Raw genomic sequence first — 17706 nt, 5'->3', positions numbered from 1 at the left:
AGCTGCTTAGTATTAAATGCCCTCAACCTCTCGTTGGGAATCCACCTTATGGGACCAGGACCGTGGGCGTGTCTACATGAGCATTTACTTCACAGCAAGCTGGGGTGTGAATCTATCCAGCACTAGCCTGCTGTGGACTCACTGTCCATGTGGACCCTGCTGCCACACACTAACAATTCATTAGTTTGCTTTGATCTAGTCCTCTTCACTTTGATCTAGTCCCAGATCAAAGACGACTGGATCAAAGCAAACTAAATGAATGGTTAATGCACGGCAGCAGAGTCCACATGGACAGCTAGTCTGCAGCAAGCTAGTACTGGGTAGATTCACACTCCAGCTTGCTGCAAACTAATTGTTTGTGTAGAAGAGCCCTGTGTTTGTACTGTAACTACTGCACCTACACTTTAAACTTCTCAGGACTGGGATTTGTTATGCATTTGGCATATTTTACCTATCGTGTAGGGCTGTCTAGATCAACAGCCCCAAACAAATAATAATATGCCCCCTTCAAGGTTTGTCTTGCTTCATTCTGAAGTCATTTAGATGCACCCATATTTAGGGACAAATTCTGCCCATAGAAAACATATTCATCTCCCATTGCACTTTCTGTCTAGACAGAGCACTAGGGCGTGTTTTCTATAGCAAGGGCTGACTGGATTGAAATTCCCTGGGGAAAGCATCCCAGGGTCTAAAAGACTTGACTGTCAGGCAGTTTTTCCTGATGTCCAACTTAATTTCTCTTTTGCTCAATATCATCCCATTACTTCCAATTACATCTTACTGAAATGCAGAAAACAATTATTTCCCTTTCTGACTACATGGACATGGCAAACCAATCTCCCAGTGTCACACCTCTCCTCTCAATTTACCAAGAATTCTGGGTAGAGATCTGACCCCTTTTCTCACTTTTGCTTGATGTCAGAAGTATTTTACTATTCACAAAAATGTAAGTGTGTGCACATGCATATGTGTTACCGTACAGAGACTGACCCCCCCCCAAGGACCGTGACATGCAGTAATTTCAGGGGGAAAAGCCCTGCATGCAGCTATGTAACCTCTTACAAGGAGACAGTTCCAGTGTCTATCTGAACTTATGTGAAAAATCTTGACCCTTCAATCCCTACTACAAAGTTCCAAGCCACAGGGAAGAGAATAGCATAAGAAAGAAGTTGAAACAGCCCTCGCAGGATACATAGTGATGGGAACAGAATAGCTAAGTTTCCCCAGAAACTTTGTAACAAAAATAGCTAACATTCCCTCTGACTTCTTCAAGAGCCTGACAACTTTAAATATCTACTGTTTGTTCCTATTCATGTGGAGTGCCAGCTCAAAAGAAATGATGACAATAATCCGCTGCACCAAAGTTCATACCAGTGAGACTTCGGTACTTTGGACTTTGAAAAAGAGAGGAATATGACCTCTCGTGCAGTTAGACCTAAAAAGGAAGCCACAGGAGGAAAATCAGCTCTGGGAAAGGTTCTTACTGAACGTGTCTGATCATCTGAGTCAGATCCAAACAGCTGAGAAACTGTGGGTCAATTCACAGGTGCACTGAGCACAAGATTGGTGCAGCTGACAGTAGGGGAGGAGGTGGCTAAGCGTGGCTTTACACTACATTTTACTGTCCTTCCTGATCCTAGGACTGCCCCCTGGCACAAGTTAAAGCATCCACAGGGCTGATGTAACATGTACCAACTCATACTGGCCTCCTAGTGGCCATTACTCTGGTGAAACTTACTAAACCTGTTACTAGAAACAGTGCATCCTAGCCCTCGGAGCACCCCCTTCTGGCTTCTACACCAGGAGGAATCCTATTTAGGACAGGCTTGTGGTACCTTTGCACCACTCTGGGGGCACAAAGCAACTTTATATGGGGCTGAGGATATGCCTTCTGTTCCTAGTGGTGTACTATAATCATTTGCCGAGCTTCTCCTATGTAATTTGGGTCTGGGCTGTGGACATTTTCATATTTGTATAGCAGAGCTATGTAACAGTCATAGAAACCACAGACACAATTGACCAATCAGACAGCTAAGCGTTCATTCTCACACACAGTTAACACATGCAGTCGTGGTAACTGTGTATGTAAACTATGGTTTTCATTGTATATTTGTATTAGTGATAGGGCACATGGAGCCCAGATTAGACTTTATGTTAGTATATTTAAATTCAAATTCAAATAATTAGAAAAATATATACGAGATCATAGCAAAAGGAACTATGTACATTTGGAATAATTTTTCCTGTGGTGCTCAATGTGAATTCTCAACACTAATGTATCCTGAACTTCATTCCGTTTGGGGAACAGAACGTTAAAATAATCGAGGCCGTTCTTTTACAGTAGCTGGGAATCGATATATAGGCACTTGAATAAGCAATTTCCTGACTGCCAGTCAATCTCATAAATGCTGTAATACAGTTCTGAGCAAAGGCCACAAAAATGAGTCACTTGATTTATAAGCCGGCATTGAGAATGAGGTGAAGGACGTTATCACAGTTTGCAAGTGGTGTTAAACTTAGCTCTTGATCTAACTTCTTGCACTGTGTGCTAAATATGCCTCACCTGCCCAAGCTGTTCACAGGCGGTCTGATACTCGGCTCGCTGGCAGAGGTCTTTCACACGCTGATATTTGGGCAGGAAGTTTTCTTCCTGAGCATCCACCTTCTCATTCTCTCTCTTATGCAGTAATTTACTGGAGGGGAAGAAAAAGTGCATTCCATTAAGACTCATTTGAAATACTACACAGGGTCTGCCGGAGTGGCTCAGACCATCCCTGTCGGTGTCCTGCGTCTCCCAGTGGCCAAAATCTAATGCTCCAGAAGAAACTGAATCCACTCCACTTCTCCCATTTGCTTTGAAAATGAACCAGGCTACTAGAGCTATCCTGCAAATGTGGGAAGGTGAGACCATGCTGCCTCCTCAAGTGGGAGATTTGATTAACCCAGTAAGAGCATACATAACTACAAGAGTTAACAGAGCTGGGTACATGGAAGAACCCTAAAATCAGAACATCCCCATACTTTGTGGAAGGAGGAGTTTCAAAATCCAGACCCCAAACGCAGAGCAGAAGTTTGGTTCATGCCTCTCTCTAGCTAGGAGTGTTAATAAAATGATGCAGTCCTTTCAAAAACCCAGCTGACCACAAAAGCCTGATCTGCAGAGGTACTGGTTTCACTGCAAGGTGGATGCAGGGAATCCATGCAAGGCGACCATACCCTCCTGGGTACCATGGAGCTATACTTTGCAAGTGCTAGGTGTACATCCTTGTACGTGAACACAGAAGTTGGGGGCAGGACAGATATGGGGACAGGGCTAGTCGATCTGCAACTAGGAAGATCAATCATCTTACACCCTCTTCGCATGCAGGATGTGGGATAGCAGTCGTGGAGCTGCTCCCACTCTGTGGCTTGCAGGGAGGGAGGAGGGCAAGAATTCATTCCTCTTCACCCCAGAACTGGCACCAAACCCCTCTATGCACAGCACACTTATGCCAGCTGTGTGCAGGGACCAGGGCTAGCACAAAGCTACCATACAGTCTCTCCTATCATAGACTCATTGGCATTAGGTGTATGACAGCAATGCCACTACCATTGCAGGGATGTGATCATAGCTATGGGCTTTCACAGGAGGCTCCAGCCATGCAGGATTCTCCTATTTAGAGCAACTTGGCTCTGTGATTAACTCTTTCCTTACCCTCTCTCCACAAGGAATGAGTCTCTCCACACCTTCATCTTTTTTTTAAAATGGAACCTATAAAAACAAAATTCTCATGAAAACCAGCCTCTCCTCCCTTCCTCCCCATTGCTCCTCCAGAAACACAACCCACTTCTCCCGCAGGAACGTGTAACTGTACAAAACAGACAGATGTGTGTCATCAGTGCTAATCACGAAGGAATGTGGGACGGATTTGTTCTCATGGGGACAAAATCCACAATGGAGCCACAGACTATAGTCACGGTTTCTATACAAAAACCACTGAGGCACTGACAGATTAAGTGATTTGCCCAAGGTCACAAAGGTAGTGTGTAATTAAATTTAGATTTTCTGGATCCCAGGTCAGTGCCTTACTTGCAAAACCATCCTCCTGCCCTGACAAAAGCCCTTTCCTGACCCAAATGCTCTCCTCCACCACAAGCGCACATTTCCCCACTCCCTCTCTCCTCCTCCAGTTGCTTTTTCCTCAGACTATTGTCTGTCACAAGCACCCACGTGAATCTTCTCCCCCAGCTTTTTCAGGTGAAGGTGTTGAGGGTATGTCTCAGAAAATAATTATGTATTTCCAATATAATGATATAAACAACACAGAATCTGACTTTATATAAAGCATCGATGTATGATTAGTTTTTACAGTTTAAACAATAATAAAGGCTTCGTTTAAAAGACATAGCTATAAATGATGCCACAGACACATTTAAAATCTGTAACTCATGCAAACAGAAATATCCCCATGACCAAAGGCCAGTTCACACTCACACACATTATATTTTGCTATCAGAAAGGCAAATACTATATAGCTAATAGATTGATCTGGCCAACTAAAAAATTGAAGTCAGTTAAATAGCGCTGAACAGGTCTGTAGATTTTCCTGTGAAACGTGTCTAGTCTATATCTGTAATTCATTTGGTTTCCCCTTAAATTTATCTGCAGATGGCTGAACACAGACACACAGATACACACAGAGACACAAACTTCTTTTCTTTACCTATTAACTGGTCTGTCAGAATCCAGCAGTTTTAGAATGGATTTACCATCCATGTCAGGTGGAATGTCCAAGCCTGCAATATCTAGAATTGTAGGAGCAAGATCAATGTTCAATACAATGTGAGGATTCCTGAAAGAAATATATAAAGACCCTGCTTAGAGAATCTTTGTGGAAATTGTGAACTACCATCTTAACCCCAGCCCCTCCACAGAGGATATGGGATCTGAAAAAAGCTTAATCTGTGACATCAGCACAGAACAAAGGGAGATATTATCCAATCAAGTCGGGTATTGAAACGGATTAACATATACAATATTACAATATTTAAATTACCCCCAGATGCATAACCCCAAGAGAGGCTAATGTGAAGATTTAGTTCCAAAACAAAAGCATTTCAGACTGAATATGAAAAAAGGGTTATAAGGCAAAATAAGTTAATGAGTAAAAGGAAGGGTTCAACACTATTCTGAAATGTGAAAAAGCACATAACTCCTGTGATGTCTTAGAGAATTAATGTGTAAGTCATCTAAAGTGACGATTTTATTAAAAATAAAGCCTGGCAAATAGAACACACTTTGTCTATTTCAACATATATCACAAAAACAAACATCTGGGCCTATGGCACCGAACTGTTTGTTACACAGAAAGAGTGGAGAGAAGAAATATCCTGTCTCACTACCCAAAGGGAACAGCTAAAGGGTTGGTTATTATAATTAAGAGTGCATGAGAGGGAGGGAGAGATAAAAGATAGATAAGATGGAGGCAAAAGGAAAATACAGCAGAATAACTCCAACTGTGAAAGTTCAAATGTAATAACAGAGCCATCCTATATACCAGCCTCTCCATTCCGCAAAGTACTGATACAGCCAGGCATCCAGTGTCACTAGGGCAGTTAAACAATTTAGTAATGTACCCCTTCATCTCACTCCAAAAGCAGATTGAAAAGAGTTACAAAGGGATCTCACTAAACTGGGAGACTGGGCAACAAACTGGCAGATGAAATTCAATGTTGATAAATGCAAAGTAAAGCATATTGTGTTCACCCTGGATTTGAGGGGTGCGTGTACCCCAGAATGTGATTAAGCCAACTGCAATCATATTATGTGCACTCAGCCACCATGAATTAATAAAATAGAACACCACATAGTTAATGGTTAATTTAAAAGCAGGGTTTCTGGAGGCAAGGTCAAAACTAGCTGCAGTTTCCGCTCAGACTGGGAGGAGGGAAGAGAAAAAGTCAACAATTGAGACTGAAAGAGGATAAGTGGACAAGTGGACAAGAACCTTGAATTTGGGCGCCTTTGATATAAAAGTTTATTATGACTAAGATTGTTAGGAATGTTTGTTGATAAATAGTTTATTGAACGGTAGGAAAAGTGATGACCCAGTAGGGGTCACTATGATTTTTGTGTTTTGTAATAGTTAGTTATAAAAAGGACTAGATAACATAGTGTGCTTTGGAGAAGTCCTCTGAAGCTACCCTAAGAGACACTTTTTTCGACACCTTTTCTCCCCGGCGGGTAAGCAACTGGCCACTGCAGACCTGCTGTCAATTACTCAATACCGTCCCAGAATTTAGATAAAGATATGGGATGTTCTAAACCTATTGCATGCATCTGTGTGTGCTTAAATCTAATAAACTGTAGTTTTAGATAAGAGCAAGCTTACTTGTTCCCATTAAGTCATTCCTGACATCCCTTGGAGTGAAACAGTTAAGTTACCACTGCTGTGGGTTCTGAAAACCCTGAGTAACAACTGGAAAACAATCCCAATTGTACATACAAAATGATGGGGTCTAAATTAGCTGTTACCACTCAAGAAAGAGATCTCTGAATCATTGTGGATAGTTCTCTGAAAACACCTGCTCAACGTGCAGTGGCAGTCCAAAAAGCTAACAATGTTAGGAACTATTAGCAAACAGATAGATAAGACAAAAAATATCATAATGCCAATATATAAATCCATGGTACGCCTACATCTTGAATACTGCATTTAGTTCTGGTTGCCCCATTTCAAAAAAATGTATCTTAGAATTGGAAAAGGTCCAGAGAAGGGCAACAAAAATGACGAGGGGGATGGAACAGCTTCCGTATGAGGAGAGATTAAAAAGACTGAGAGTGTTCAGCTTGGAAAAGAGACTATTAAGGGGGGATGTGATCAAGGTCTAAAAATCATGACTGGAGTGGAGAAAGTGAATTGGGACGTGCTATTTACCCCTTCACATAACACAAGAACCAGGGGTCACCCAGTGAAATTAATAGGCAGCGGGTTTAAAACAAACAAAAGGAACTACTAGTTCACAAACTGCACAGTCAACCTGTGGAACTCGTTACCAGAGGATGTTGCGAAGGTCAAAACTATAAACGGGTTCAAAAAAGAATTAGGTAAGTTCATGGAGGAGAGGTCCATCAATGGCTATTAGCTAATATGGGCAGGGACACAGCCCCATGCTCTGGGTGTCCTAAGCCTCAAACTTCCAGAAGCTGGGAGTGGCCAAGAGGGGATGCATCACTCGATAATTGTGCTGTTCTGATCATTTCCTCTGAAGCAGCTGGCACTGACCACTGTCGGAAGACCATGTACTGGGCTAGATCCAGTATAGCCATTCTTAGGTTCTTACTTTCAACCTGGTTCACTAGAGTGCTTCTCACTAACTGAATGGTGCCACACCTCAGAAAATAAACTTTTATTTTAAATACATTTAAGACCCACTTTTGTTACAATTACAATATCATGAAAGCATGTACTGTTTGCTGCTTTCCCATCATTTCTTATTCTTATGTACACTTGGCATCACTTTAAAAAAAATAAATGGAGAGACTACAAAAAAGTGGAAAAAAAGCAAAAATGCTTTTATGCAGAAAATTTATTTTTGTGGCTTTGAGGACCAGGAATTACTGTCCCCATGCTTTGCAGACAAAATACAATAAGGATAGTACCATAAAGGCAGCTACAAGGCTTGGAGTAGATTTCTAGCTTAAAATAAAGGACAGCAGAACCTTGCTAATTCACACGAGTGAATGAGAGACCACTTGAGAATTACTGAATTTTGAGAGTTAGCAAAAGAAAACACAATGACAAGAGTAAGGATGTTGCATTTGTTCATTTTCTTGATACATGTCATTTTATATTAATTACTAGTAAATACTGTGTAGGATACTTGGTGGTAGTAATGAAGGCTTAGTAATGACACCTTACTACAGTGACTGCTATTAAATCTTTGCTGATAAGGGAGGGGAGAGAATGCAATTATGTTGTAAAAAATAATATGTATTCATTAGCAAAGTGTAGATTAAAAAAGTTCTACTATATATGGAAATACAGGCTCAATGACAGCATCAATTTCCTATCTAATACAGACTCTCTCCATGGGACTTCATTTTTCTCTTTTGTGGGATGAACTCTGCTCTATTAAGTCTTTTCAGTGTCTGATTCCTGTGTTCCTAATAAAAATATTTTCTATCAAAAGGTATTCAAACAGAAAACCCAATGGGAAGAAGGTTCTGTGAGGTGTCATTCACTGGTGATTTAAAATGCATCTGTATCACCAGACTAAAAGGAAGTTCAAAAGGAAATAGCAGTATTAAGACTGAGGCAAGCCACAGATCCTCCCCCCTTCCTACCTAATTATCAGAGCCAAAGGCAGCTTCAAGACATACTAACCCTACTACCTAGATAATCTATTGTGTAGCCCAATATAACACCATAAAGGGTCCTCCCCGGGAATGGTAAGGAAAGGGCTTAATAGTAGAGAGGAAGTGGTGCCAGCTAACATCGCAATGTATGTAAGCAGGAGTGTGCTGGGGCCTGCCCTGTTTAATGTGGAAAAAGGCTGCACAATCTTAACACAGCCAACTCTCCAGTCAATGCTCCAAGTGATACAGGGCTTGGCTTCCTCTATCTATCTTATGGTTTTTATACCCCGTCCTCCAGCACTGTATTATCTAAGCACCTTACACACATAATCAACAGCAAAGTCCCTAATGCACTTCATGGAATCTCTGGATCCTCATCTCTCATTTCATACCCACTCTTCTTCCTGTGCTTTACATTCTTCTCAAGCCTGTCTCCCCTAACTGCTCCTTTGGTCTCCTCCCCACACTCATGGCCTCACACCTCTTCCTTCATACCACCTCAAAAGCTTGGAAGAGCTTTCTATTTCCCCATTCATCCTCCCCTCCTTCATTACAGCAGGGGAACAACTGGGAGGGGGGAAGGGAGAACCCCACCTTAGCCACTGACCGGAGCTGGAAATTTGACCCAGCCACCCCGCCCTGATGGAAGGGCAGCCGGTCCAAATGTGATGGTTCTGCAACCTCGTGCACCTGCTTGGGCCCTCCACCTTTGCAGTCCTTCCAGTGTCCCCAGACAGAAGTGGAGCGGGGGCACCAGAATGCCCAGTCCCCAGAAGGGCAGGGGAGGGGTGCGGAGATTGGATTTGGGCTTTTGGTGATTCCTGGGGGAGCAGAGATGTAGAAGGCGAATGGGATCTGGGGCTCCCAGAACAGCCTGGCCCCTGGTGGGGATGGTGCTCTTCAGTCTGAACAGCTCCTTGGGTAAGTGCTCTGTACAGGGAGGAGAGCTCAGAGCCGGGTGTGGGGCAGTGGTGGTGGGGAGAGAAGAGCATGTGGCTGAGAGTGGAAGCAACATGCAAGAGCTTAGGACTGGGAGCAAAAGGGGGAACACTAGAGACTGGGCATGGGGGCAGTGGGGAAAGGGTGTGGTGCGGAAGAGCTCTGGGCCCCTTCCTTATGCAAATTGTGGTTGTGCCCCTGCTCCACAGACATATCACTCCACCAGATCTCTTCTTAAAACCCATGCCTTTCACAGAGTTGTCTGCTCAGCACCTCTGAAAATTAGGCCACTGTGTTGCTATTGAAGTACTAGCTTTCAAATAATCTCTAAATTATACTAGGAGCTCTTCGGGACAGGGACCACGCACAACTACTGCAGAAATAAGTAATAATTCCATGTCAAGGAATTTTGGCATGACACCTAGAATATTTAAAACTTTCTTACCTTTTTTCTCATACTATGAATTAATCAGCAAACTAAATAAAACCTTTAAGATATTTTTAAAGAGATTTGCTACTCTATTACATTCTTAATATTAGTTGCTTATAGCTTTTCCTCTGTAGTAGAAGGGAAAAAAACTTGTGGAAGGAAGATTTTATATGTGGTAATTATGCTAAAACATGCACATTGATATAAATAAAAGGCAGAAAATTATGACACTCTGTCCCAAATCATTACTTCAGTGAAAATATTTGCTATTAAAATAATTGCTTAGAAAGTATATTTACATAATTTCTTAGCTGATCAAAGCTACCTTTTTAATTAACAGTCATATTCTGCATTCTCGTGTGTCACGGACAAACAGCTTAACTGTGTAATCCCAAAGGATAAACAAAGGAAAACTTTCTGTAGAGGTCATATATGGAAAATATTATGTTCATTTTTCTTTACAAGCTGCAACAGGAGAGCATAGTGATTCTATTCTATCAATTAATTAATCTCTGATAACTATCTACAGTGGCAGTGAACATATAAAGCAAGGCTACCTGGCAAATATCATGGCCTAGAGACTGACTGAAATGAACAGAAGAAATGACTAGGCATTTCCATGCAATATCACACCGAACTTGGACTGGATGCCAGCCAAAGGGCTACACAGCGACTTGGACCACTCACCTGGGCAAGGGACCAGAGTTTGTAAAAACCCGGTTATATACTAGAATGGGCTACCAGTCCTTGAATCATGTAGGAGGTGACCAGGGAGTGGACGAGGAAGGGCAGAACCTTCCATCTCCCCACTCACAGGCCAGTGCAGCTGAGAGAGTGCAGGGGATGTCAATTCACAGTTGGTACAGACAACAGCAAGTTACTACACCCATAGGGCAAGAAGGAAGCAGGAGAGGGAATGTGATGCAGAAATTTCTCTTAGGCCAGGTCTACACTAGGAGCGCTTTGCCAGTAGACAGTACTATAAGTTATACTAGTAAGAGCGTACAGTTTCGCTGGTATGGCTGCATCAATACTTGGGGCTTTTGTTGGCACAACTGCGCCTTCAGGATCACACCTGAGTGACTGACATAGCTATGCCTGCAGAAGTGGAGACCTAGCCTTTGAGTCACAATGCCTCCTTGGGCGGTGCAGTTTCTGAGCTACCCAATGCTCAGGGATGTGCCTAATGTCACAATCTCTTATGTCCATGCAAAGCTCGCATTGGTGTACTCAAAGGAAGTGAACTACACACTCCCCTAACTATCAAGCCCAATGAGCTGACAAAAAACAAAGGTTCTATCTTTCTCTGTGTCAAACTCAGCACATTTTTAAATCTGATTGCACAGTTGTACTTCATTGCATGTGTTTTTAAGCCCCGGTACACGGCCACTGACCTCACATTCCTGTGCATATCAATCATGATTATCAGACCAATAAACCAAAAGCAATTCAGGAGCTGAAAAACAAAGACTTACAAGGAGCCGGCCTCCACATTCGGACCTCGCACATAAAAAGGAACTCGGATATCAAACTCATAAGGCATGGACTTCCCTTTCACCAGTCCAAACTGCCCAATATGATAGCCATGGTCTGCTGTATATATTATATAGGTATTGTCTAGTTCACCTGTTTCAACCAATGTATTATAAATCTGAAAAAAAGAACATTTTTGCACTAAATAACAGTATAAATAATATTTGAAATAATTCTGTGCATAAAAGTGTACACATATATACTGTATAACAGAGTTGGATGTTCTTAACTAGGAAATTCCAATAGACATCCAAGCACCCTCATTAAGCAACTATCCTGATTAAAAGAAGAGGCCATTTTCTTTGAAAGAACCATCTATAAATACTTAAAATGCAATAGAATAATACTTTACTGAATGAAAATAGCGACTACACATTTCAGGACAGACTTTCAAAAAGCTCAGCTCCTATGTAGGGATCTAATTTGAGTTGACAGATTTTCAAAAGTACTTTGCACCCGGCATTTTCCATTGGAAATTTCAAACTCTGGCCACTTATTTAGGTGCCTAATTGGGAGCTGTTGCATACTGAGTTCTTTTGAAATTCTAGCCCTTTATCTTCTTTAAATTTGTATTTGGCAAACTCTCTTAACAAAATGACACCATTTAGAATTTCACACCTATTTAATACTTGGTTAAATGCCACTCGACCATTCAAATGAGTCCCATTTACATAGAATGTTCGCAAACTCTCCCAACTAAACAGCAGATACTGCCATTCACTCTTGCTATCTGGTAAAGTAAGTGTTTCAACCTTAACTCTGAATCCTATTGTTCTTAGGGGGGTTAAATGGGCCTCTTTAAGTGAATACTGAAGTGTATCAATGCACAGCACTAATGACCAGTCATCACCTGATGTTTCATCTTCAAGGTTTAGTCAGTTTCTATCATCTCATGCGGATTTAGCAATGTGGTACTATAGCAGATTTTCTGTATGGTAATATCATTCCCTGTCCCGCATGTGAGATCTGTGATTAGAAAATATGGGCCGGATTCTGTTCTCAAACTTGTGTGTATCAGGAAAAACTGCACTGGAGTCAAGGTAGTTTCATCAGTGTGAACCCAGAGTAAATGAAGTCAGACCAGTATAGTATGTGATAATATGGACAAAATGTTAAAGATAAAATGTGACTCCCTTTTTGAGATGTAGCCTGAATCAATGTGTCTGATGTTCCATGAGGAAATGGTATAGACTCACATAATGACAAATTCATATAAACGTTTTGACTGCAATCTGTTTAAATAAGCCACAGTGACCTCTTAGAGCCATTGGTATCTGCCATGCGCTCAAAATACGAACAGACATTTTAAGGGATGTTAGGTACGTACAATTTCATTAAAAATTGTGGTTAAAACTACAAAAGATTAAGTTTCAGTCTGGAGTGAAATGTACACCCAGTAAAATCATCAGGAGTGAAACCACCTTGCTAACTAGCAAACCCTAAATGCATTGGTGCTAGCAGGTGACTCTGTGACATGGCTTCTCTAAAACTGGTGTCTGACCCACCAACGCATATTTGTTAGCAACCAGGAGCGAGCATATTTTCCTGGGTTATTATGCCCAATAAAGTATTAGTAATTATAATACATTACTAACAGATAAGTCTCATCCTTGCCTTATTGGACTCCCCTTATTGTTATCATCTTTTGTGGATAAGATTTCCAGGTGACATGAAGCAGTAAACTGCAATTGCTTCAAGATTAGCCTTTCTGCACTTTGAAACAAACCCATCCTTTTCCCACAATAGCAACCAGCTGATCCATGGGTTCCTTTTCAAGGCCCACTGACACATAGCTTGCACTGTGAGGTTTCTGGAATCTTATTGTTACACAATGCAGGCAATCTAGAAAGTCTGCCTGCATTTTTTAAAATATGTGTAATCAAGGTGCCACTGTGGGCTAGACTCACAAAGGAACTTGGCTGTGGAAATGCTGTATCACCATGCCTAACTTTTAGGCACTTAGAAAAATCACTGGAATTCACAAAGCCTGAGTTAAGCACCTAGGTTCCCTGTACAATGAATGTGGAGAAACAGGCACCTCAGAATGGGATTCACAAAAGCCAGCATGCTAGGCAGCTCCCCGCCTAAGCTAGGCATCTTCCGTTGACAAGAGGGGGAGAGGGAAATGCATAAGCCACACCCCTCTCAGAGCGTTCAGTACCTAAATGGGGGGTGGAGGGGAGAGGAGGAAGACGAGCTCCCCCATAACTTTCAGCCCAGTGGTTAGGGTACTCACCTGGGATCCAGCTCAAAGCCTCCCTCTGCCTGAGGGGAAGAAGGGATTTGAACAGGGCTGTACCACCTCTCATTTGAGTGCCCTACCCATTGAGCTGCAGGATATTCTGATGTGGGGCTCCTTCAGTCTTGGAAGTAAAAACTGTTCCACTTTGGATAAACAATTTAAAAAGTCACTGAAGGAGCGGGGCTAGATTCTGGGTGTCTCCCACCTCCCAAGTGAGTGCTCTAACCATAAGGCTGCAGAGTCAGTCTCAGGCTTGCCTACTCTCTCTGGCCCAGTGACTTGTTCATGATTTATTCACAATGGAACAATTCAACATGAGCGACTGAAGAAGCCCCACATCTGAGGTTTGCTGCCAGCTGAGAGGGGTCTTTCTGAATCTCAGTGGGGCCTGATTCTGGGTTTAGGCACCTAAAGTGGCAGCTGGGCACCTAAGTCCTTTTGAGATACTCTAGTTACTCAGGTTCCCCCCGATGTAACCCCATTAATTTCACTGGAACTTTTTGGACAAAGAGGCAGTAATGCAGAAGTGCACTATGCCTGCAGTTCGGATTATTAATTTCCAACTAGTACATGGTGAGAGTTGACGCTTTTTAATTCAAATCAAATTCATGCTTTACAATTTTTTTCCCCATGTTTCATTTTTTTCTTTCTTTAACTGAACAACAGTAGGTATCTGGAAACATTCTGCTAGCTTTTGGAATTTACATTATTTTCCTTTTTCACTTGGAACAACAATGCCACAAACCCAGAGAATCTGGGAGAGCTGTCAGTTCGGAGGTAGTGGTAAAAAGAAGCCATGTTTAGCTTGGCAGTGCTTAGCTTATATGCAGAGTAGGAATATACTATTTTTTTTTTAAATGCGCAAACATTTTGGAGTTTAACTCAAGAAACAAGTACCTGTTTGGCTTGAAAAAAGGACCACCAATCTTACCATCTCCATGGAGTCATCCACAGACATGAGTGTCTGTAGGCGCTTTCTCTGTAGCATGTTCGTGAACTCCATGTGAATAGGTTTCATGGGACCCGTATACCTCATTATCCAGTGCTTGTCTGGGTTGGGAGCGTAGTTATAACTGGGAGTGCTAAGGAGCAATAAGGGAAACAGAGACCACCACATTATTATGAAAAAATAATAAACTAGTGCATGCCAATAAACTTTATTTGACCACCACTGCAAGACTAACTTTCTGTGGTATGTAGAAAAAATTACATTTGTGATTTCATTTATGCTTTATATGAAAGGTGGGAGCATGGAAATAACTCTGTTGGAAGTAAAACGTTATTAGAAAGAGTAAATATACATTGTTTTTAACAGGTTTCAGAGTAGCAGCCGTGTTAGTTTAACGGTATCCTCCAGACTAGTAGGGACACATTTCAATGCCAGCAGATTAGCCTTAGAAGTCTACCACCACAATTGGGAAGCATTATTTGAACCAAGAACATATGCCCTCGAGTTTCCACTGATGTAACTGCTCCACTTTCATTTTGCTCATACTAACACAGGCTATTACAGCGTGATCAGGCTCTTAATAATAAATGTCCAGCTTGCTGAAAAGATTCCACTAGATTATTTAACAATTGTGTTGAATTCAGCATGACCGGCCACGTTAATATTGCAGCACTCACATACCCAGGGGAGCACAGGTACCCTACCTGGTGGTATTAAATTGCATGTGAGCTCATGGCAAGCAGAAATGGATACAAAGCTGCATTTTAAAGACCTCCCCAAAGGAAAAAAAAAAAAAAAGCAGAGGTGGGGGGAAATGGGACTTGGGTACTTTCTAGCCTTAACTCTTCTGAGAGCATTAGAAACCTTCACATTACACTCTGATGAATGCACATTATGGAAAGAGAATTTAGGACCCTGACAAAGAAGTCAAGAGCTGGATTTGATGACCTTGCGAGAGCATCACTGCCCCTTTAATTCCTAACGATCTTGTAGTTCCATTAAAGTATCAGTGTTAACAATGAGCAGGGACATCACTGATGGTCCTTTATTTCATTTTGTTTGGGAGTTATGGAGCTTGCTTTTTTGTTCATAACTACATTGCTCCACGCTAACTGGAGCTAAAGCCCACAATGGACTTGCTTTTCTATATTATAATATGGTTGGTACTCTTTACATATGTCTTTGTCTTACATTTTCAAGAGAAGCTATTGTTTTATTTATCTATCTTATCACCATTTAAGACTAAGGGCCCTTTTTTATTGTTTTTAAGCATTAGCTGGTACATTGGCTTGGTACAAACCATGCATAGTTTCACAAATAGAGATTTTTTTCATCCAAATGAAAGATTTCTTCAGATTTCTCTTTCTGTTCAAAATATTAGATCAGTGCTAATGTTTAACACATCACAAGTTTCCTGTAAAACCCAAGATGGTGGCCTTGTGACAGCAAAGAGCTGCAGACTTTGCCCAAGTTACTTTCTAAATCCCAATATTCAATCTCCAGCTAATTATACTTACGTCTTGACAAAAGCCACTACTAGTCTTGTGCACACAACAGAGCAGCAGGGTAACTTAAATCATTAGGATAAATAATAGTAACCTAAATTGAAAACTTTCCTCCTTGAAATGTACCCAGCGTATCTTTGAATGTCATTGGTGCTAAATGCTCCTAAAAGTTTAATTCACGTTTGAAATAAACATGAAAATAATAATTGGATTTCCACAATTTTTTCAATAGAAAGTTTTATGTGGGAGCCTATTTGAAAAATGCACTTAGACAGGGAAGCGAGCTTCTCTGTTTGGGGAGGAGAGGCTGTTCTGTTTATTCTCTGTGCATTGCGAATAGTCTCTTGAATTTCAGAATGTTGTTGTGGCTGAAATAATGACATTGCTCCTATGAATATGCTGACAGTTATGGAAACTGTTGCTATGTAATGCCTAGAATGGCAAACTCCTTTTCAGCTTGCTTTGTGATCTCCTGGCTGATTTGAAATCTCCTGCTGTTTAATCCACCTGAAGCCCATGATTTTCTTTGATTACTACAAATGTAACCCTCTTACACTTAACAGATTTATTTCTCTCATAGCCAAATACACAAGATATAACATCCTTGGAAGCTGGACAAAATAACCCCTTCACATTCCATTCAAAAGGAGGGGGGTCAGGGATGGGGGGAAAGCTACCTTGATTGCTCTACAAATCCTGATTGTATTTGACCTTGGAAAACAGTCATGATAAAACATGTACTCTTTACGGAAATAAAATTAGAGGCCAATATGAAATTGCCCAGCTGTTCCATCCTGTTTAACTATCAGTCTAGGAGAAGAATAGGGAAACTATTAATGTAGTTCAGTGATTTGCTGGGAGGATGGGGCGGGGGGAAATTATGGGACAGATTTTCAATTAAAATAAGACTGCAACTGCACACTAAGAGCCAGATCCTCAGCTGTTCTAGTGCTTCAGCTGACACAGCTGCAGGAGGAAGCTGGGGGCATATGTTGCTCCTGATTCTGGGACTAGACAAGGACTGAGTTCAATCCCCAGTGCAACTTAAAGCAGCTTCGAGGCTGGTTCAAGCTGCACAGCAGTGCTCCAGCCATATCTCACCTTTTCACTGACCATGCCCCAGGGATGGCACAGGAACAGCTATGATGGCACTACAATACCCAGGGATTGCGAACTCCCAGGTAGCTTGGGAGGTCAGAGGGAGGGAATGTGAAACAAGATGACTAATTTGTATGTGCAGTTACCTGATTTGCATGTGCAGCTGTGGGGACTGTGCACTCCAATTAGACAAGCAATTGTATGTAACTTTAATTTGGAAATCAGGCCATATATACTCAATACAATACATAGATATTCTATAAATATCTAAAAATTTAATAAATGTAAATGCATTAATAGCAGATTGGCTCTGTTGAGATACTGATGCATTTCTGAAAGCAACACTTTGCTTGGTGTTCCTTTTTATTAACAGCTTAAGTTTCATATTGTGCTATAAAAAGTATTTAAAATAACCGAAGACAGTTTCTCTGCATAAATACACATAATACAAGCTACTTAATATGCACATCTAAAAGAAGAAAAAAATGCTTAATTTATTGAAATAATGTAATCTTTTATGAACTAATAAATTTCTTGCAAAGTACTATTGTCTATAAATTAATAGATTATTATTAATAATAGTAATAATGAAATTCACTGCTGATATAAAATCCTGCAGCAATTTCCATAAAAAAGATCTTCCAGTCAGGAAAATAAACTAGACTGGGGTGG

At 41.2% G+C, this 17706-nt stretch overlaps 1 protein-coding gene across 4 annotated transcripts in view; it reads right to left on the bottom strand.

Annotated features, from left to right (window-relative positions):
- The window catches only part of SULF2 (sulfatase 2), a 238580-nt gene that overhangs the window by 38826 nt on the left and 182048 nt on the right, over positions 1 to 17706 (bottom strand). For all 4 annotated transcript variants that reach the window (XM_074970050.1, XM_074970048.1, XM_074970047.1 and 1 more), the window contains 5 exons: positions 14414 to 14564; positions 11183 to 11358; positions 4704 to 4832; positions 3695 to 3751; positions 2564 to 2693 (listed from right to left, as the gene is read on the bottom strand). In XM_074970050.1, the coding sequence (XP_074826151.1) occupies positions 2564 to 2693; positions 3695 to 3751; positions 4704 to 4832; positions 11183 to 11358; positions 14414 to 14564 (643 nt within the window). The remainder of the gene's footprint in view (positions 1 to 2563; positions 2694 to 3694; positions 3752 to 4703; positions 4833 to 11182; positions 11359 to 14413; positions 14565 to 17706) is intronic.

Source organism: Natator depressus, chromosome 13 (assembly GCF_965152275.1).
Source record: "Natator depressus isolate rNatDep1 chromosome 13, rNatDep2.hap1, whole genome shotgun sequence".
Classification (NCBI taxonomy): domain Eukaryota; kingdom Metazoa; phylum Chordata; order Testudines; family Cheloniidae; genus Natator; species Natator depressus.
The sequence above is the reverse complement of the archived record's forward strand: the minus strand, read 5'-3'. Positions and strand labels throughout refer to the sequence as shown.